Below are 22,829 nucleotides of genomic sequence, written 5' to 3'. Positions count from 1 at the left end.
CCAGGACCATATGGGATGCTGGCACTGCAAGGTGGAGGATTAACCAAGTGAGCCACAGCGCCTCCACCATGGCTATTGTAAATAATGCTGCCATGAAATTGGGTTCAAGTGTGCATGATAAGTCAGCTACCAAAGTGTAGTGTTTAATTTCATGGGATTACTTTCTGGACTGTATATTTTATAGAAACTTCTCCCAGACATTTGTTGGGGCCATTAGGGAGGGTTTAAATTCCCTGAAACTTCTGGACTACTCAACCATGAGTGGGCAGATTGACCTGTAATTTTGGCAAAAGACCTCAGGCATGGCAGTGCTGACATTGGCAGCTGGAAGGCAACAAGGCCCAAAGAAGTGGTGAATTCTCAGGGGTGTGAGTGAGGCACTGATTGCTGCAGCCACAAGGACTTGCATGTGAACTGTAATCACAGCACTTGGTTTTAGTTCTAAGATATTTTCTAATCCATTTGAATGCACCGTTTCTCAATTATTCTTTCTACTTCCAGTCTCTGTCCTCCCCACACTCTCCTCCTTTGTCAGTGCTGTCAAACTCATGTTTTATGAAAACATGGCAATTCTCTCATTAAATGATTCTGTGAATTTCCCTTATCTATAGAATTAAATTCTTGAAGAACTTCTATGAGTAAGCATGATCAAAGAATTCAGTCCTCTGCCTCTTCACTATAGGCTGTGCATGCCTTCCCTTTCTTCCTTTTTTATCATGTGCACCATGATAGACATATTCTTTTACCACCTTGAACTTTATGCATTTACCTTAGTTCTAAATGCTCTTTTTCAACATAGTGTATCCATTGAAACTCAGCTCAAAGTTTACTTTATCTGTGAACTTTAATCTGTGCTAGGTGGAATTGTCTCCTGTTTGGTTATTTCTCTGATATAAAGTTTATTATACTGTACTTTATCCTTTTTCATATCTATTTTATGATTCTCAAGCTGTACCAGTCATTTCTGAATCTCTAACACCACCTACATTACTGAAGAAATGTGTGTTGGGTAAATACATGATTGAGTAAATGATTATCAAAAAGGCAAAGAAAAGCAAATTGCTTCTTCAGATTAATGTCAGTGATTCTAGTGATCAGCCTTCTGGATTATGAATGATATCAGAATACAATAAATGAGAGAAGTAAATTATGGTGTAGACCAATGCCAAATTACAACACTAGAGAGAGCTGTGGTATTAACCTAGAAAATTTAGTAGAAAATTGGGAATGTGTACAGGAGTTAAAACATTTCAGGAACTTGTGCCAACACTGATGTATTGAATAGGCAGAAGCTGATGGTTTTCACTTGCAAATTATCAGGAGACACTAACTATTAATGTCTGATAGTTCATAGTGCTAGAATTGGGCATCTTCCTTCAGGTTATGTGTTAACTGGGAGGGGCTTCTATATTGTAGAGACATACTTTATTTATTATTGTCTACGTGGTAGCCAAGAATGTCTGAAAATTTTAAAGATTTTCATTTTGCAGGCAAAGGCTATAGTTCTCCCTGGAGGCTGGATACCTAGGGTATGGGTCTAGGATTAGGTTACTTTAGTAGAGACAAGAAACTGCCCCCTAGTTCAGTGTCCATCCAGAGAAGTGTAGTGCCCAGAGATTGAAAAGAAGGATTTTGTTCAGTTGTGTGGTTTAAGATGTGGGGCTCTTTAGAGGCAGGCTTCAGAGTCTATTCACAGAAAGTTGCAGGACCTGATGTTAATGGTCAACTATTGCTTGAAAGTTAACAATAACAGTGAATGGGTCTAGACTGATGTGTATGATCATTGGTCTTTTTGAGCATGTATCAGTAAAAAAAGTTCTGCATTTATGATCAAATCTGATAAAATTTTCAATGATTTACAACACCAACACACAAAGTAGCTTAAAGATTTTGTCTTTATTGAAGCAAAAAAAAAATAGTGGGCATTGTGTACAATAAAATATTTCTGAGAAAGGTGTGATTTTTTCCAACTCCTCAACACTCCTACAGCTCACAGCTATTAAGTTTAATTTGTGGACAGAGCAGGACTCCGTTTTGTCCTCAGGAACTGGAACAAATGTGGACATGGATTTTCTGGTCAGATTTGGGGGGATGGAGCAGAGCCATTCCAACTGCAGACTGAATAGGTTTGAGAGCACTGAACCCCTTAGAAAGCAGACACCTGAGGGGAAAGACAGGATTCCCACCTCATGATGCTTCTCTTTGGTTTGGGAATCAAAGTGTTATGAAATCCCCCTGACGTCATGTGATGAACATGATGGGAGATATTGACTGGGCATGCAGCACTCTTTCCTGGCCTGGCTTATATCATGAAACTACAGGGTTTCATTTCCTGGTCTTGCAAGTTCAGTATGGATTACGGTCATGCAGCAGCCCCTGTTTGATCCAGGGCCCCAGATCCAGAGGAGACCAAACTAGAGCAGAAGAGTTTAAGTAGAAAGGGAGCTCCTGCTGTATGTATGGGGTTCTTAAAGACTCTTTGGATCTACAATTAAAGAAAGTAATGGAGATGGGGAAGGAAGGGATTTCCTAAGAGAGCCATTCACCTTCACCTTAATCCAAGTTCCAGGACAATTAAGGGGCTTTGAGTAAAAAGTTACATGGTCTGGGTAGAAGGACACTGATTGTAAACCAGTATTGGGTCTTGTTTTCCCCTCAGCCTGTTCTTGGAGGTAAGATTCTATGGTAAACGTTAATAAGAACAATATATGCCTTTTCTGTGAAGAGTGGAATGAGGCACAGCTTTATTTAAGGCCACAACTGCCTCCTACAGAGTGTGCATCAGTATCCCATTTCCCCATTTGTCTTCTTCTGATTTCCTAGATGCCTTAGTTAGGAAACAAGGTAATATGAACTGCTGGCAGCTACGTTTTTCTTGCCAGTTGAAAAGGAATTTGAAGTTCCTTTGGCTATCCAGGAAAGAAGAGGTAAGAATTGAGGAGATATGTGTAGTCTCCTTGGTGATGGTTTGCAGGTTGGTTAACCTGATTCAGGTCAATCTGAGTTTTCAGTAAATTCGACTGGGAGTTTTGTTTCTTTGATATAAAATCAGAAGAACTGCATGTCTAGTCCCGCATAGTATAGTACAGCAGAGTACAAGGAAATATAGGCCTAAAAGTTTAGGCAACTATGAAAATGGAGCATCTTGGAACAAATTTGTTGATGTCTCAAGAGTCTGTTATTGTATAACTTAACCAGACAATCTGGTTCTAAAAGGTAGGATGATCCTTGGTGACACAGGGTTACATAAGACAACCTTTATGAACCTTTATGCTGAGAGCAGAATCCAGATATGAGACCACTGTCGAGTTAATCAGAAACAAGAAAATATTGTGTGGATAATTCTTCTAATCATGATAATCACAGTGCATGCAATTCAGTTGAAGAAAGATACTGCAGCTCTTTCAGAAATTACGTTGTACTTAAGGTAACAGGACACAGCGGATACTAAAATGAAAATAAAATAAATTGAAACATTTCCCAAGTAAAATTTGTATTTTTGATTTCAAATTTGTTCTTGACATGGTTCACCAGAATAAGTAAGAGGTAAGCAGGCTTGTACTCCTCTGGGGATTGCCAATGCCAAGTTTATGGCTAAAAAAAATAATTTGTAATTCTGGATAATTTTCCCCATGAAATATAATAGCAACAATTAAAGTGACATTTTGGAAAATTATGTTCTTATACTTGGGTTATAATTCTGTGAGCTGACTTCATTGGTTAATGTGTCATGCAAACAAAATGCCAAATTGGGAAAAAGTATTAATGATAGGGTAGATGGGAAATTGCATATTATCAATTACATAGTTCATATGCTTTGCATAAAACAAAATATAGAATGGGAGGGCATGCTTTACAGGGTTTGAAAGCTTCAACTCTGCCTGTACGTTCTGCAGCAGAAATGACCCCTCTCGCCTGTCAGTCCCACACACCCCTTCTCTTGTACTATACATACAGACATAAAATTGTGTGAGCGACTTACCATTTTCCAGTCTTCATTAACTCACTTGCTTCATTTATTTTATCAAGATTCAAAGTATGGGTAATTAGTGGTTCAAGATTAAACTTCTTTTCTATATAATCAGAAACCAGTTTAGGGACATGTTCTCTGCTCTTCCAGCCTGCAAATACAGATTAATGGCAAATTTTATACAGTAGCTGCATTACAGAGGAAAGGCCACCTAGAGAAACTAGTGGAGGTGTTAGCTTTGATTGAGGATATCTAAAGGGTGTCTCATTAACATTCCTCAGTTACCAAGTGACACCCCCACCCTGTCTCAGTCACACACCTTATACCCAGGGATGTGCTCCTGAAGATGTCCAGAACTACAGAAGAGAATTAATTCAAAGCAAGTAGGGTATGGTCCTCACTGGGAGATGTTCTTGATGTTAGGTTGCTCTCTGTGGAGCAGTGAATCCATGTCTAGGTCTTAAGAATCATGAAATGAAGCAATACAAATGTTGATTTAGTCGAATTCAGTGTGTGTGTGTGTGTGTGTGTGTTGATCTGCAGCTTCATGAAAGAGTCAAATAACTTAAGAGAAAAGAAAACTCTCACTGAGGTTGAGATTTCAATTGCAGTTTTCAGAAAAAGTTGTTCAAAGCAATATAAGAATAAAATGTGCCTTCTAGAAGGAAGAATTATACAAGGAACTGGGTTCAGCTAAGATCATATAAACTTGGCATTGCATTTATTGTTATGATTTTCAAGAATTTCCTTATGTAATCTACTAAGTGTCATGGTCAACGAATGACTGCCCAGAATTCCTGGAAAGGGTGAGTCTCATGCCATTGTGCAAGGTATAATGTAGTTTAATTTGCCCAGTGTTCTATACAGACTATTCTGTTAGGGTATTGGCAGTTACTTGCTTTTCTTTGTTCCAGGTTGTGTTGGGTTTTCTAACCTTCCCATGTATTCTCAAAGCTTACCTAAACTCTTCCAGCAGATCAGATTTTTAAACTGTTTTCTGCTCCATGTAACCAAGAATTCTGACTATTGCTCGGTGTCATGACTTGGATATTTAGTGTTATTTGTTTGTATCATTTGATTGATGAGCTGATAACAAATTTTTATATCTATGTTAAAACATTTTTTTGAAATGCTCTTTCAATAAAACAACATAAGAAAGAAGATTTTAGAACCAAAGACAAGGCTAAGCAGGTTTACTCAATTAAGATCCTAGAGACATTTTGGTAAGGAAATTTCCTCATTGTGTACATTGTGGGAGGATTTGCAGGCCTCTCTAGCAGCCATTAATGTTATCTTTGATTGGAAAAAAACAATGAACCAGAAGATTATACTATCTATGGAAGGAATTAACTTTCATCACTGTAAAAGGAATACTTAAGTTAATATAACAAGGGTTATTTAAGAGATTGGTGGTCTTGTTTATGTCTTTATTATGTCATTGGCTTTATTTTTTTATTTTAATTTTTTTTGGAAATAACATATTTTTAATTTTTGTCAGAACCAAAGGCTTAATGGTTGTACTAAAAAGTTGTTTCTACAAATAAACAATAAAAAGACCATAGTCCACCAGGAAAATAGACAAGGGCCATAAATAATTATTAAATGAAAAAATGTTCAACTTCTAAGTGTGTACATTTTGAATCAGCGTTATTAGCTGTAAGTAAAATGACAGGAAATAATAATGGGCATATCCAGTTATCCTAAATGGAGGAACTGAAATTACAGTCTAAACTGGATTATTACTATTTTGTTCTTGCTAGTCCTGCCATTCATCTATTGTTTGCAAATGAATTGGTTACTACCCCTAATATCTTTAACAATATACAACCTTGGCTAATTTGGGGATCCCCAGATCACTAGTGCATGGAATTCAAACAACTCTGAATTCTCATCCCCTTTGCCCAAGCATTCAGATTGCCCAGAGTCTCTGGAAGAATAAATTTCTTATTAAATATCAGATTACTAGCTTGTGAGCCCAGCACCCTAAGTAGATTTATTCAATTTGTTTCCAACTTTTAAAATAATGGACAGCTCAAAAGTTTATTAAACATATGTTCCAAGACAGGTCTAAAGAAATGATAAATTGAAGCATTCTATGAAAACATTTTTTCCTCCAGAAAAAAAAATAATTCTCATTTGCTTTTTATTAGCAGTACTTCTTTTTCATTAGGATGCCTTGTATTTAATGTATTTGAGTTTTTATAATGAAAATTCATAACATGTTACATTAGTTGAATAATGACTACTAATAGTTGAGTATATTTTTCCCAGAATTTCAGTTAGCAGATATGTACTCAACTGAGTAGTTTTTAATGACAATAGTGCCTGATTTTTTTTCATTTTAGAGTTTGCACTAAACTTTAGACACCAATTTTTTATCAGTGTGGTTAAAAAAAAAAAAACAGCAAAACAACAACAACAAAAACCCCTCTTCTCTCCTTTTGCATGAGAAAATGCTTACCAAGAGGCTCTGGACAAACCCAAGCTGCATTCCCTTGCCCTTGCTGTTCATATATTCGGACAAGAACTGCATCTGAGGCTTACGTTGTATGTCCTCCTTAAGCATTTATGTTACATTTTTGGCTACTTATTTATATTTTATTCCTGAATTTTACTGCTAAGATCTCTTTCATGATTTATTAATATTTTAAAAATTGACACGTTGAAGCACACATACTTATGTATAGATACCATGTGAGTTTTGATACATGTAAATATTAGTTATTATTCAAATCAGGGTAAACACACATATATCCTCAAACATCACCATTTCTTTGTGGCGAAAACATTTAGAATTCTTTCTTCCAGCATTTTTGAACAATACAACTCATTCCATAGCTATAGTCACTCTTCTGTATGGCACATTGTTCTGTTTCCCATCTCAAAGCCCCAAGAATCCCCTCCCCCCCGCCGCTTCATCATCCATACCTCCAAAGACAGACCCCTTCAAGGTACGCCCTGAGAAGAACAAATTGCCGTGGATCCTGACTTGATCGGTAGCAGACATAAGTCCTACAATCACGCACACCCCGTGGCTCTCATTGCAGGAGGCCACGGCAGCTGCCTGTTGTAAAGCAATGCAAGACAGTACAGGGGTTAAAACATACATTTGGGAGTGGGGGCTAGGTTTTAAATTCCACTTAACTGCTGAATGATATATCACCTTTTTTTCTGGTTCTCCCTATCCTTATTTAAAATAACATTTATCACTAAAGAATGTTCTGAAACATTGACATGACACCTATACTGCCTAGCACAGTGCATGCCACTTTAGGACTCAACACACGGAGATAACACAAATGATAATAACAAAGGTGTCCATGTAATACTAATACTAGTGAGAATCGTTTTTGTACGAACCTATTACTCACAGAGGTTGACTAGAGTTGACATTTTGTTTTAGATATTAATAGGGATACTTATTTATATAATATGTGTTGGCAAAGTGATACATATACATCTTCCCATTAGTTATTTTCAAAGGCTGTTTTTCAGTTCAAGACTGTGAGAAAGGTTTGGCTGCACCTTTAAAAAAATTTTTAAAAAGTTTCTGTCTACTTGAAAAGTAGAGAACACACACACACAGAGAGAGAGAGAGAGAGAGAGAGAGATAAAAAGCTGGACTGAGACAGGCCAAAGCTGGGAGATTGGAATGCCATCCAGGTCTCCCAGGTGGGTGATCCAAGTACATGATGCCTCCAGAAAAAAAAAAAAAAGAAAAAGAAAAAAAACCATCCAAACACACAAGTTTCAGATGCTGCAATAACTTTCTCTCAGTTTCTAGCCTCTTATATAAAGATTATCAACAAGAAAAACAACCACTTTTTCCTTCATTTACAAATGTTCCTTACTTAATCAAGAATGGTAAATATTTTCCTTGGAAACTTAAATCTAACATGAAAGGTTTTGCTGTAAGTGAAAAGTTCACTCTCTTATAGACTTATTAATCCAACTCCAATCTTATCTCACTAAAATATCCTGGCCTAGAAATGATAAATAGGCTGCTGCTCCTTAAGAAACAATTTCTGAGAATTCTTTACAAAGTTTTACTGCTCTGCCTGCTGGAAGATGGATGTCTGCTGCTTGAAGGAATGATATGATAGAAAAGAGAGGGGAACAAGAACTCAGTATGACAGTTCTAGACTCGGTGTCTAGAATGCACAGGGGGTACCAGCGAGATGTCATTTCATAAGGAGGAAGGAAAACTAAGTACAGAAATGTGGAGGGGATTTAAGAATATTCATTCATACAAAATCTAAAGTGCTAATGGGTAGATATACTGGTACTTTTTATTGCAGAGGATCCCATACCACAGTGTCTGGATTTCCAATGACCTCAAAGCAAAATTCGACACCGGCACCTGTCATATCAAATAGAACTTCTTGTATGGGTTTCTTGAAGTCCTGTGGGCTGATGCACTCAGTGGCACCCACTTCCTCTGCCTTCTTAAATTTGTCTTTGTTGATGTCCACTCCAATGATCCTGGCTGCTCCAGCTGCTTTACAGCCCATGATGACAGACAGGCCAACCCCTCCAAGGCCAAACACAGCACAGGTGGAGCCTGGAGTCACCTAAGCACATAAAGGCAGAAAACAAAAACCAAAAGGAGCATGTACTTTTACTCGTTTGGGAAGGCCAAGACTGAATACACTTTTTATGAGATGCAAGCCCAGGCTATTTGCAAACAGAACATAACTAGAAAGTTCTAGTTTCCCAAGATATTTCTAGATGTGGGATATTCTTGACTCAGGAGGAAAAAAAACCTAATTGAAAGTAGCTAGTTTCAAAACCCAGGAATTAGCATGAGGAGAAGTAGTTTAATGGATTTTCATAGTATCTGAAGACTTATTTGACAGAATTATTTATATAAATATGTATATATATGCATAATTTAAACTGAACCCCTTCCATTGTATCTCTCTATATAGTGTTGGGACTAATGAACATTGAAGAAAGCAGAGACCTAAAACACAGTAGTTCCTTAAGGAAATAATCTGGGAAGAATTGAGAGTAGGTGTTATTCCAGAGCAGGATTTCACACAGCAACGTTCCCCCCACCACTCCCTACCTTTAGTTTTCTTTTCTTTCTATTAGCACACATCACTACCAAATCTATCACACGCTAGAATGCAAATGATCAGTTTTCTTAGCTGCTGAAACCCAGCACCTAAAACAGTGAATGACTTCATTAATGTTTATTGAATGAAAGAAGGCGTGAACTGGAGTATGGAAGGACACAGCATCACGTAGTAGTAACTGTTCTGTTTAGCTTCCAGCAATTCCTGGTGTGTCTACCTGTGACTTAATTTGTCACTGATAGCTGACGGAGATGGAGTGGGAAAGATGAATTAAAGAGGGGATGGGATGATCAGGCAGATGCAAGGGAACCCAAGGATATTTAGAGGCAGATATGTAAGTTCTCCTCAGGTAGTTTTTTTTTTTTTTTAATTTGACAGGCAGAGTTAGGTAGTGAGACAGACAGAGAGAGAGAAAAGTCTCCCTTCCATTGGTTCACCCCCCAAATGGCTGCTATGGTCTGTGCTACGCCCATCCAGAGCCAGGATCCAGGTGCTTCCTCCTGGTCTCCCATGCAGGTGCAAGGCCCAAGCACTTGGGCCATCTCCACTGCCTTCCCAGGCCAGAGCAGAGAGCTGGACTGGAAGAGGAGCAACCGGGGCTAGAACCCGGCACCCATATGGGATGCCGGCGCTGCAGGCAGAGGATTAACCAAGTGAGCCACAGGGCCGGCCACTCCTCAGGTAGTTTAATCAGACACCACCCAGATGAAGGAGGCCTTGAATCTCCAACATTTCAACAATTCCATTCAAACTGCAGTAGAAGCCGCTCACCTTGGCTGTATTGATCGCAGCACCAAAGCCAGTGGAAAACCCACAGCTAATTAGACATACTTTCTCCAGAGGTGCACTTGCATCGATCTTGGCAATGGAGTCTTCCCTTACCACTGTGTATTCAGTGAAGGTGCTTGTAGCAGCAAACTGCTTAACTGATTTTCCCTTGCAGGTAAACCTACTGGTACCATCAGACATCAGCGCGGTTTTGGACTGTCTTTATATAAAAAAAAAAAAAAACAAAACCAAAATTTATTTAATTAGGAAGCTTAGTTTTTCTCCCATGAAATAGAGTCAATTTTTCAAAAAGAAAATATCAATAAAGACTTACTTAAGTTTTATACAATAATTCTCCCCAGAATTCAAGCAAGAGGAACATTCTCCACATTGTGGTAGAAAAAGAATGATAACTTTATCACCTACAAAAATAAAATAATTTTCTATGGAGATAGTGTTTTGTGAAGTAAAGGGATAGTTTCCTTTCAGCATTTTAACATTAAGGCACCCAAGGGATAACTGAGAATTATTTCTCCATGTAGCTGTGTTTGATGCTATGAAGCATACCAAATACTTAAAAACAGAGGAGTTGTCTTTTTGTATTTTTCTGCAGCATTGGGCTCAGTGGCTGACCCTTGTGAAGCTGTCCTCAGAATTACCTCCCATGTAACTTTCTCTCTGAGCACCAAATGACTTTTCACATAGCCATTCAGCCCTCTCATATTTTCTATACTAACTTCTGCTGTGAGAGATTTGATTTAAATTGACATGGTACCACATGACCACAGAATCACCTTTGCAACCTGGAGAAAGAATGGCCTATATGCTGTTCCCTGTATTCCACATCAACTGTTCTTCTTGGCAGGGGGATCAAAGGTAGGCAGATTTCTCCAGCAGTGTTTGCAACATAAGGAGGAAATGAGAATAACTTAGGTGGGATGAACATACCACCTGTCCCATTGCCTGTCACTGCAAACCACAGCAGTTTATATTATAGTTTTGGTTGAAAAGTTTATAAATATTTAAGTTCTTTTGTTTTATTTATTTTTATTTTAAAATAACATAAACACATTGTAAAAATGTAAAGGACACCAAAGTTAAATTGTCACCATATTTCCAGGTCTCTCATTCCTCATGATAGAGACAATCTGACCAGTATTTGTGGTATTTTTCTTAGATACAACTGCTTTAAAATGTAAATGAGGAAATGCAGAGAAAGTTAGTGGCTGAGTTAGGCACTGAGGATCATCTCACAAAAACACAAATTTGAATGGCTTATTCACACACGAAGTCACTGTTAAAAGAGCTATGAAAGCCAGGTAAGAGACCTTAGTTCTTGGTTTTGGTGAGAAAGTTGGAAAAGAAGAATTGAAGAAAGCAGGAAGGAAAGAGTTGCCTGTGTCACCCCTTCCCTAGCCACAAGTAGCTCAGTGTAGTGAGAGATAGCTCACCTCCCACTGGGGAGAGGGAATGAGAATTAAGTCAGACCTCAGAGTTGCAGTACAGTACAAGGCCTGCTATGATAAAAAAAAAAAAAAAAAAAACCAAAAGCAAAACAAAAAATCCCAGTGCCTGACAAGGCCTTTGCTCCCAAGCTTGCACCTGCAGACTGAGATTTTGGAACCCCTCTAGCTAAGAAGCTAAGGGACTATCTCCACTGCCCCTTCGCCAGCCTCTGGCAGACAGCTGAGCAAGACTCCAGCCACTGGAAAATAGGACCAGAAAAGAACTTACAGCTTGGCTGTGAGATCCATCAGCAGACAAAGCCAGTGCTTACAGACAGAGCCTCTGGACTTGTCCCTACATCACATAGAGACCTGTGCCCTCGTGGAATTTTTTCAGAGTGTGTCACTGCCAGCCTTTTGTGGCCTGAGTTTGTACAGAGCCTGGTGACAGTGAGACTCAGGTGTGACCCACTTAATGCCAACCTAGGAGCTACCTTTAGTACCCCATCCCCAACCTTAGGCAAAATGGTGAGAACCCACAGCACTCAGTCTGGGCTGGTAAAACCTAATATCGGGCATATTCTCACAGTCCTCATCCCCATACCAGTACCTGTATTCAGAGCCTTTTTAAAAAAAATTTTTACAGGCAGAGTTAGACAGTGAGAGAGAGAGAGACAGAGAGAAAGTTCCTCCTTTTCCATTGGTTCACCCCCCAAAATGGCCGCCATGGCTGGCGAGCTGCGGGATTCGAAGCCAGGAGCCAGGTGCTTCCTCCTGGTCTCCCACACTGGTGCAGAGCCCAAGTACCTTTGGACCTGTCCCAGTTCCACGGAGTCCCCTGACCCCAAATGGTTGGATTTATATCTTATCCACAATCACCTGTGCTTGATTGCAGTGGCCTTGGAATTTGAATCCACCTAGGAAAAGGCAGACCATATCAAAATTGCACTTTGGTTCAGTCCCCAAACTGTGTTGATCTCAGTATGTTGTGGGTTCAGGGTGTGACCTGGCATGCATCATTGACCACCACAAGACTGGGGTGTTAGTCTAATTCAGCCCCAAGAAGTTATTTCTGGGAATGGGTTACCCCTTTTTAGACACTTGATCAGTTCATTCTGAACAAGACCAACTGCAACTTTGGGACAAATGTAGGATTGAAAGGAAGATAAAGCACTTATAGCCGACTTGCAGCAAACTTCGACTTTGGGTGCCATCTGTTGCTGAAAGAGCAGAAATGTCTATAGACACAGAGAAAATAAGCAGATTGCTTAGAATCATTGGAAGCGCAGCTACAAGTGAAGCCATTTTATGAAGAAAGCAAAAAAAAAAAAAAACCATATCCTTCAGTGAACAGATGATGTCATATGTTAACCAGCATCAAGAACTTTCAGGGAACAGTGATCTCACCTAACAAGCAAAATAACTTGCCAGAAACAAGACACCTAGAATCCAACATTTGCAAATGCTAAGATGAAAGTTTTCAAAGTTTTTAAAGGAGATACGATGAATGTCAAGAGAGCCCAAAGAAATGATTTAATATTTCTAATAGAAGTTTGAGAGTTGGAAATAACTAAGAAAAATCAGGCAGAAATCCTTCTAATGAAAAGTACACTAACATTTTTTTAAAATGTATTTGTTTTCTTTTTTTAAAAGGTTTTTTATTAATTTATTTGAAAAGTAAAGTTACAGATGGCGGGAGATACAGAGAGAGGTCTTCCATCTGCTAGTTGACTCCCCAAATGGCTACAGTGTCCAGAGCTGTGCCGATCTAAAGCCAGGAGCTTCGTCTGGGTCTCCCACATGGGTGCAGGGGCCCAGGTACTTGGGCCATCTTTCACTGCTTTCCCAGGCCATTAGCAGATAGCTGGATCAGAAAAGGAACAGCTGGGACACGAATTGGTGCTCATATGGGATGCCAGAATCGCAGGCTAAGGCTTAGCCTATTACGCCACTGAAAATTTAAAATATTACAGAAGGTATGAAAATAGAGCACAGCAGGGCCAGCGCCACGGCTCAATAGGCTAATCCCCGGCCTGCGGCACCGGCACCCCAGGTTCTAGTCCCGGTTGGGGCGCCGGATTCTGTCCCGGTTTCTCCTCTTCCAGTCCAGCTCTCTGCTGTGGCCAGGGAGTGCAGTGGAGGAAGGCCCAAGTGCTTAGGCCCTGCACCTGCATGGGAGACCGGGAGAGGCACCTAGCTCCTGCCATCGGATCAGAGCAGTGTGCCGGAAGCAGCGCGCCGGCCGCATTGGCCATTGAGGGGTGAACCAACGGAAAAGGAAGACCTTTCTCTCTGTCTCTCTCTCTCTCACTGTCCACTCTGCCTGTCAAAAAAAAAAAAAAAAATAGAGCAGAGCAAACAGAAGAAAAAATCAGTAAGCTTGAAGAGAGTCTATTTGGAAAAACACAGTGAGAGAAGAAAAAAGATTAAAAAGTAATGAAAGAAGTCTATGGGAACTTTAGGACTTCATGAAAAGAGCAAATACCTACGCTATTAGGAATTAAGAGGGATTTTAGAATGCCAAAGGGGTAGCCAGCATTCAAACAGATAATAACAGAAAACTTCCTAAATCTAGAGAAAATACAGCTGTCTAGGTACAGGAAGGTCAGAGATCATCAGTCAGATTCATCTCAACCAAATCTACTCCAGCGCATATGATAATTTAGGTCTCCAAAGTTGAAAACAAAGAGAATTATCAAACCTACAAGAGAAAAAATGTAAATTACATAAAGGGGTTCCAAAGTGCCTGACTGCAGATTTCTTAGTAGAAAGAGGAAAAGTGGTGATACTTTCATCATACTGCAGGGGAAAATACTGCCAGCCAACAATACAGCAAAACTATCCTTTAGATCTAAAGGAGAGATAAAAGCATTTAAGACAAAAGCTGAGAGGTTTTATCACCATCAGATCTTTATAAAAAGGAATGCTAAAAGAAGATTTTACAAATCAACAAGTAGATATATAATGAGTAAGAAGAAAATATCAGAATATCAATGAAAGAATGGAGTAAGATATATCATACAAATGCAACCCCAAAGAAAGCAGATGGAGTCATTCTTCTAATAGATAAAATGGATTTTAAATCAGAAGCAGTAAAAGAGACAGGGTCATTATGTAATGACAGAAGGTTCAATCTCACAAACAGATAACAACTGTAAATGAATATGCATCTAATACCCAAGTACACAAAGCAAATACTAACAGAACTAATGAAAGAGAGACCAACTACAAAAATCTTGGAGGACTGTGATACTCTACTTTCAGAAATAGGCAAGTCATTCAAACAGAAGATCAACAAAAGACAGCAAAGTTAAATCAAGCCCTGGATCCAGTGGAGCAAGGAGACATCTATGGAATGTTCCATTCAAGACCTACAATATAGGTATTTTTCTGAACATCAGATGGAACATTCTCCAGGATAGATCATATGGTGTGTCACAAAGCAAGTCTCAACAAAGTTCATACATAGAAACCATATTAGATATTTTTTTCTGAGCACAATGCAATAAAACTGGAAATCAATTAAAAAACACTTTGGATACTATATAAATACATGGAAATTAAATTTATTCCTGAACAACAACTTCCAGTTTTCCCAGCACCATTTGTTGAATAGGCTGTCCTCCCGAAATTGGTTTTAGCTCCTTGATCAAATATAAGTTGATTGTAGATGTTTGGACTGATTTCTGGTATTTCTATTCTGTTCTGGTGGTCTACCCATTTGTTTCTGTACCAGTACCATGCTGTTTTGATTATAACTTCCCTTTAGTATGTCTTGAAATCTGGTATTGTGATGCCTCCAGCTTTGTTTTTGTTGTTGAAAATTGCTTGAGCTATTCTGGGTCTTTTGTGTTTCCTTATGAACTTTTGTACTGTTTTCTCTAGATCTTAGAAGAATGTCTTTGGTATTTTGATTGTGATTGCACTGACTCTGTAAATTGCTTTCAGCACTATGCACATTTTGATGATATTAATCCTTCCAATCCAGTAACATGGAAGATTTTTCCATTATTTGTGTCTCCTTATATTTCTTTCTTCAATGGTTTTTGTTGATTTTTATTGATTTTTTTTTCTGCTGATTTTATATCCTTCAACTTTACCAAACTGTCATATAAGTTACAAATTTTCTTGGTAGACGCTTTTGGTTTTTCTCTATATAGGATCATGTCATCTATCAACAGGGATAATTTGACTTCCTCCTTTCCGATTTGTAAACATTTGATTTCTTTTTCTTGCCTAATGACTGTGGCTAAAACTTCTAGAACTATATTGAGTGGCCACGATGAGAGTGGGCAACCAGGTCTTAGTGGAAGTGCTTCCAATTTTTCCCCATTCATTATGATGCTGGCTATGGGTGTTTATATACTTTCCTCTAATCTTGATGTGTATTTCTTTTGCCAATTTTTCTACGGGACTTTTAAAAAACTACTTTTAAAGAATTAATTCTGTATTAAGTAAAGTGGTATATTGTTATATTTGTTGATTTTGTACACAGATTAACAATTATTTTTGTTGTCACATTTATTTAAGTACTGTTAGGCATTTTTTTACATGTTAAAATTTCCTTTAGTTATTTTCTCATGTTACTTATAGTATTTCTGTGGTTTTACTTCACACATTTAATTCTTAGATTCACATATAATTTTTGTATAATGAATAAGATAACATAATTTTTTAGCTCAAATGACTATTCAGTTGTTTGATCACAATTTTATTTAATAACCCATATTTCTGCCTTCAAATTTGAAAGACGAACTTAGTCCTAAGTTAAATTCCTACATGTATTTGGATCATTCAGGACTTCTCTATTTCAATCTACTAATGTGTTTGACATTTTATCATATGCTTCATTTAAATAGTTGTTCAGTAGTCTATTTTTGTTGTATAAACTTTATAGCTCATTAGTACTTTCAGATCCAGTTTCAATGCTTTCAACTTTTTGGTTTTCTTATTATCAAAACATAAATGCTAAGAGTACAACACAGTACATAATTATTCCTTCTTCTTTAAGAAATGAGCAACATTTCCCCTTTTATTTTCCTGTGATGCTAACACATTTAAGGAATGCTGTTTACTCCCTGATGTGGGCTCCAAGTCATTGCTATTTCCCAGCCCCACTTGTCAGTTCCTACCTGGCTTCACTGTGTTCACTCCTCCTCCCACACTCTCAACTATTCCAGCCCCTTCGTGGCCCAGAATGATGGGATATAAGCCAGGAAGGTCTGTGCGCGCCAACATTTTCATCTCTGTACCACAGAGTCCTGTGGCCACGATCTGTGTGGAAGACAAAGAATACTACAGTTCCTTCTGCCTCTGATAAAAGTGTTTGAGAATTGTCAGTGCTTGAAGCTATTTTGCTGGTTTTATATGGTCCATTAATATAGCATAGTAAATTCTTTTAGATGCTAGAGAAGGGTAATTATTTAAAGGAATTCAGTGTTTTTCTTTAGCTAATTTCAGAGTCAAGATGAAAGTTTAAAATTTTCTAGGGAGGGCAGAACAGGATCAGAAGAGAAGTTGTAGAACCAGTGTGACATCAAAGGCCCACTTGGTCCATCATGGAGCTGGGGTGTGGGAATGTGGAGGAGAAAGACCATAGAACTGAAAGATTGGAACACAGGAGGGCAAGGAGTAGTATTTTCTCTTGTAATTGAAGTGTTAATTTATTTCACAAGAGAACTTTGTAGTTGTGTTATGTAATCAGCCAGAAAGGTTAAATGAGGGCACCCCAGAGCAGAGGTTAAGGGTTCAAGGCTGAATTCCTAGCTCTTCCTCTTCTTAGCAATCTGGTCTGATGGTAAACAAACCTATGAGTCTCAATTTCTTTTCTAAAAAATATGAGGTTTGTACCCTCCCCAGTGTCACAAAGCAATTGCCACAGCCATACCACATTCTGCCAAGAAATAAAATTGATTGCAATTTGTACACATGAAAGGAGAATTATTAGAGACTGTTATGAATTTGCTTGCAACACAACTACAGAAGTGCAGTCAGGCCTCATAGATTGAGAAAACTACCAATGGCCATTCTCTCGACTTTGCTTGAACTTGAGCATATACTGCACTTTCCTTGCAGATGGGCTTTTTCCATTATTTCCATAATCACATGGGTAAAAATGGCTACCAACCCTGAATCCAGGCATCCTCTCCAGTCCCCACAGTCCCCACCATCCCCTACTTTGCTACAATTTCTATATCATGGTTCACATTAACCAGTAAGAGATCCAGATTTGTAGCTTGTAAGATAATGGTTAGATATCTTTGATTCAGTGCTGTGACTTGGTTACATGAGTTGTGACCCTGTGGGTGGGGAGTATAAGGAGACAGCAAATGGCTCACTGATCACTCAACAGGGGATGTGGGTCAGAGAAGTCTTTGAGAAGAGGGCAAGGACTGTACAGATGAGGTAATTTAGAACATTATTATATTTTTATTATAAACCAATAAATGGTACTTCTTCATCATTACATGTAAACTAATAAAAAGTAAAAGGCCCTAATTAGAAGTCAGGTGAATTATGTTTTAGTCTGGTAAGAAACTTATTAGAATTATTGGGAGGTGGGGAATTTAAAAGCTCTTCATGCGCAGGCTGTACTCCAGACCAGTTAGATGACAATTTCAGAATCTCTTAGAAAGTGAGTCAGTATCTTTCAAACCCCCACGTGATTCCAAATATTTAATGAGGGTTGAGAAAAACTGTTGAAGTCTGTGTGAACAGTTACTAAACAGCTCTAACCTTTTCTTTCGCTGGATTTAAAGATTGATAGTAATGTTAAGTAAAAAAGAAATGGAAGAGTACACAGCATTTTTTTCTGAATTAAACATTCTGAAAAGATTATATAACTTACAATGAATAGAACTGTGTTTTTTTGGAGAATCATTAGCTTTTTAATCATTTATTTTTTAACTTTAGATTAACATCTAAAACTTGCCCATTTGAAGGGGTAGGGTACAATGCAAATTTTCAACACATATACATTCTAAAATTTACTGTACCATGTAATCAAGCCAGCCTTTCCATGGGTTTTGGAATGAAAATGTGGATTTTTTTTTTACCTTTATACGAACTTCCTTTTCCTTTGGTGGGGCCACTTCCACCTCCTCAATGGAAAATGGTGCACCAGACTTCCAGAGTACAGCTGCTCTGCATCTGATAACCTGGACAGTAATATATAGGGGTGCAAAGGAAAACTTCTCAGGCTGGGCTGCTGGAAGATCCCTAGTTAACTACTATTAGACGATTGATTCTTCTACATTCAAGCAAAAGTCCCATAATTAGATGCTGAAGATAGCCTTTCCCCTCCAACTCAAATTTTCCTGTATCATCATTTATGAATTCAAATAAGTGTTACAAATACAATACAACCAGGAGTATAGATGTCATGTTTTTGATAGTACTATGAATAAAACTGCCCATTGGTTGTTTCAGGGTAGGAATGACATAGTTTGGGAGTTATTGGTAATCCTAAGTATGGGAAAGAAGCAGTTTTGGAATAAAGAGGTGTTATAGGGCAATGAATAGAGATCATCTAGTTGTGGCAGTCAACAAATGATTCTCACTGGCAAATTGAAGTTGGAGAGGTTGTTGGTGGCAATACAGTTCTTAGGGGCTCTGATTTCAGCCCCCCTCTCTTCCTGCGTGATCTTATCTATTTTTGTAGATGTAGCCCCTACCTTCATGTAGATGACCCTTGCAATCTGTATATGTAGAACTCCTTTCTCCCTAAACTTTAGACTCTTGTATTCTTCTGCTCTTTGAATGATTTAAAGATATCTGAAACTCAATGTGTTAACGTATGAACAAGGCTGATGTTGTGGTCTAAGAGATAAAGCTGCTGTCTGCAATGCTGGCATCCCATTTGGCTCCAGTTCACATTCTGGCTGCTCCACTTCTAATCCAGCTCCCTGATAATGACTTGGGAAAGCAATAAAAGATGACCCAAGTGTTTGAGCCCCTGCCATCCATGTAGAAGACCTGGATGAAGCTCCTAACTTCTGGCTTCTGTCTGACTCAGCCTGGCTGTCGCAGCCAGCTGGGGAGTGAAACAATCGATGGAAGATTGTTCTCTGTCTCTCCCTCTCTCTCTCTGTAACTCTTTCAAAATAAATATTTAAAAAATTCATAAGCACATTAATATATTTTTCTTGCACATCCACTCCCCTACTCTCCTTCAGACATGGCACCTTCCACTGGACAAAATTTGTTTATCCTTCTGCTTTCTTTATTTCAGTTGTTGGCCATGCAATCTATTTACTCCCCCAAGATAGAATTCTGAGAAACAAAATTTTCACTCTCCCTCAACTCCCACAATCTAAATTTTTCTGGACTCTATCCCTTCGTATCAATTCCTGCTACCACTCTGTGGTCTAGCCTCTCATTGTCTTTCAGCTGGATAATTTAGTAAGTCTTCTGTTTTTCCTCTGGATAAGTTTTATACCATTCAAATTTACCCACTGTTTCTATGCTATATGAAAGATACTCCTGATCATATCAATGTCTTAACTAAATATGTTATTGCTACCAACATTTTTAAATAAGATTCATTGACATTATGAATCTTTCCCTATCAATCTTTCCAATCTTATTTCCTGCTACTTTCTGCTTCAGACTTTACCTTCCAACCACAATAAGTATTCTGGATATTCTTAGGTGGAATATTTTTCTTTCCTCTGTTTTTCCTCACCTGGTTTTACCTACCTGCACACTCTTCTTCTTTACCTGGTGAATTCTTAGTAGCTTTCCCCTTAGATGTCATCTTCTCTGAGAAGCCAAGATGGGTAGCAGTTCTTCCTTAAGCCTCAAACCTCTTTGTTATCTTTTACTTCCCTTTCATACTTTTTGAGAATTAATTTTTTATAATTACTGTGTCTCTCTGTGAGACCCTTGAAGGAAAGGGCCTACATTTGACTTTGGAAAGTCTGACATGGGGCTTGGACATTATTAATTGATTAATGAAGGAATAAAACATAAAGGAAAGGCAAAATAGATAAAATGAATAAAATAAAAGGGAAAGGAGGAGGAGAGTCACTAAGATGAAGAAAACTTTTTACTTTTAGTAGTCAAGAGACGAATTGGAGGGGAGGTAGATATTGGTAAAAAAAAAAAAAACAAGCACACGAGGTGACACAGATATGATGTGATAGAAAGAAAATTATACCTACTTTGCCTGCAGTACTCATGATGACTTTCTTGTGTGCTCTTGCCACAGATGAAAATATTGAGAAAAGGCGTTTCTGGTCACAACTTTCACTGTGAAGTTCAAGGGTATGTGGATAACTAGGAGATCAAAAGCCTGAGTCTTGAACATATAAGCAGTTAATAATTAATTCAGATCTTTTTATGTTTCCCAGAATCTTAGACTCTCTTGTCACTTGAGCGATGCTATTAAAGGTAATCTGAAATAGGCTTAGTTCAGTGAAAAAGTACAAAATGTGAAATTATGCAAACATTTTTCCCCTTCTTAACCCAGAAGTTCCCTTATCAGTATTCATTTCATTAAATTTGATATTTGGGCTTTCAAATGTCCAAGTTTAAAATTTCTAACTGAATATATAAAGCTTTCTTTTTTGATGTTTTTAAATTGAGAGATATTCATCTTTGTCTCCAAACGTGAATAATTCTTTTGGTTTTCTGAACTTGTATTGCATTGTTGAGGATTAGGATGATACTGAACAGTTTTCTCTAGTAGTTTAGTAAAAATAATCCATCCCTTACTATATGCAGGTCTGATTACTCAGAGGAAGTGAAGACAATTTGCATAAGAAGCCTAATAAGTAGGTTTTGGAAGTGAGAAAGATTGTGTATATAGACGAAGAGCCTTGAATAAGACTCAAGGATCTTGTTGAAGGATGGAGACAAAGAAACACATTCTTAGTGAAAGACAACCCAAGTGGGCAGGCTTTAGTCAGAAGAATAGAGCCCAAGTAAGTACTGTTTCTTTGTCACTTGGTTTGATCATGTGATTTTTCTTCTTTAGTGTGTTGGTATGATAGATTATGCTGTTATGAATTTTCAAGTATTGAACTAGTCTTGCATACCTGGAACAGACTTTCTTGGTGTATTCTTTTAAAATTCCAGAAATCTTCAAAAAGTTCATGGAACATGTATATTATGAAAAAAATTACTCATGAATTTCATTTTTTTTTGCCTCAGAATAAGCTTATCTTTACATTCCATTTTTTTTCATGAACTTTTTGTAGTTTCTACGTGCTGTTGGATTCATTGGCTAATGTTTTGCTAAGGATGCTTGTGTTTATATTCGTGAGAGCTGTTAGTGTCTTGGTAATAATAACTTTATAAAATAAGCTGGTGGGTTTCTCCTGTTCTGTTTTCTGGAAGACAATGTAAAGAATTGGTGCTAATTCTTTAAGTGTTTGGTAGAACTCTCCATTGAAACCATTAAAACTGCAGGTCATTTTTGCAGGCGATGCTTTACATTATGAATTCAATTACCTTTATTCTTATGGGGCTAGACTTGATCTGTTTCACATTTGGTGACAGTTTGTGATTTTTGAGAGATTTTTCCATTTTGCCTAATTTGTTAAATTTATATATGTAGGGGAATTCCAAGATGGCTGAATAGGGAAAAGACATACTGCTTTAGGCAAGGATAAAATAGTAGTAAAAAGGTGGAGGCAGTGCATTCCCAGGAAAGAGTTTGAGAGAAATATGCACTGGAAAGTCTATAGAAGAAAGAGGGACACTGTGGATAAGCATGGAAGGGACAGACACACAGCAACAAGCACAGACACAACACACGATACCCACAGCCAAGAGCTAAAGAAAGCACCACCTTTGGAGAGTGTGGTGAGAGCAGACTGCTTGCAGCCCATCCCAGTGGTGATATTGCTGGAGGGAGACATGGCAGAGCACATTGTTTTTGAGTCTAGCCTGGAGTCTTACTGGGTGACAGGGTACCCACCTAACCTAGCAAAAAAAGGGAACATTTCTTCCCCCATCACCTCAAAAGGGCACTTGTCAACTGATGGGGAGACAGGGCTATTTTGATACAAGTAGCTACTGTGGCAGCTCTTGTGTGCCCATGTGATCTGGGAATTTTACTGGAGGCAAACATCTGTATTCCCCACTAACTTTGAGTCTGGGTGGAGGGTTGACAAGCAACTGGGCACCCATGTAGGACTGTGAGGTGCCCCTCAGTCTGTCAACATTATCACAGGCTCTCGGGCTCAGACTGCAAAGGCAGAGCACCCACAGACAGCTGACTCTGGGAACATTTCTGTTCTGTCCCTGGACAGGACAGGCTAGTGGTGCAAAATCTCTGCACCAAGTGACTGTGGGAGCCTTGTGTGCTGAGACTATGGGGACTGTATGACTAAATGATAGGGTGCACAGTGTAGCCAGGTCTCTGGGCAATCCCTGTGTGCAGCACCAGAGCTTCAGAGTGCCTTGACTTCTGGAAGTGGGTTATCACAGTGGGATCTGTGCTCACACTGAGGACTATACAGATCTTTTACGCAGTTCATAAGGCAGCTTGAGTGAGTGTTGCACCCACTGTGGGCTAGACCCAGGGTTTGATCACCTTGGTAGGGAGGAGATGAAGGTGGAATT

At 38.5% G+C, this 22,829-nt stretch overlaps 1 protein-coding gene across 7 annotated transcripts; it reads right to left on the bottom strand.

Annotated features, from left to right (window-relative positions):
- Positions 1–1,877: 1,877 nt before the first annotated feature.
- Positions 1,878–20,573, bottom strand: LOC100343992 (alcohol dehydrogenase 6). 7 transcript variants are annotated; one of them, XR_016212046.1, is made up of 9 exons: positions 20,423–20,573; positions 18,317–18,418; positions 16,394–16,535; positions 10,151–10,238; positions 9,820–10,036; positions 8,331–8,541; positions 6,899–7,034; positions 3,983–4,121; positions 1,878–3,447 (listed from the first exon to the last, which is right to left on the bottom strand). XR_016212046.1 is itself a non-coding variant. In XM_008267572.5 (9 exons), the coding sequence occupies exons 1-9, from the start codon at positions 20,438–20,440 to the stop codon at positions 3,423–3,425; spliced, it is 1,128 nt and encodes a 375-aa protein (XP_008265794.3). In that variant the 5' UTR covers positions 20,441–20,573; the 3' UTR covers positions 1,878–3,422. The 7 variants fall into 7 exon arrangements, 6 of the variants coding, with proteins under 6 accessions (XP_008265794.3, XP_089158727.1, XP_089158728.1 ...); XM_008267572.5 differs by having other exon boundaries at positions 8,281–8,541; XM_089302601.1 differs by lacking the exon at positions 20,423–20,573 and adding an exon at positions 19,959–19,977 and having other exon boundaries at positions 8,281–8,541.
- Between the last annotated feature and the right edge of the window lie 2,256 nt (positions 20,574–22,829).

The sequence above is a fragment of the Oryctolagus cuniculus genome, chromosome 8 (genome assembly GCF_051225735.1).
Source record: "Oryctolagus cuniculus isolate XC-2025 breed Fujian yellow rabbit chromosome 8, ASM5122573v1, whole genome shotgun sequence".
NCBI lineage: Eukaryota > Metazoa > Chordata > Mammalia > Lagomorpha > Leporidae > Oryctolagus > Oryctolagus cuniculus.
This window is presented reverse-complemented; position numbering and strand designations above follow the sequence as displayed.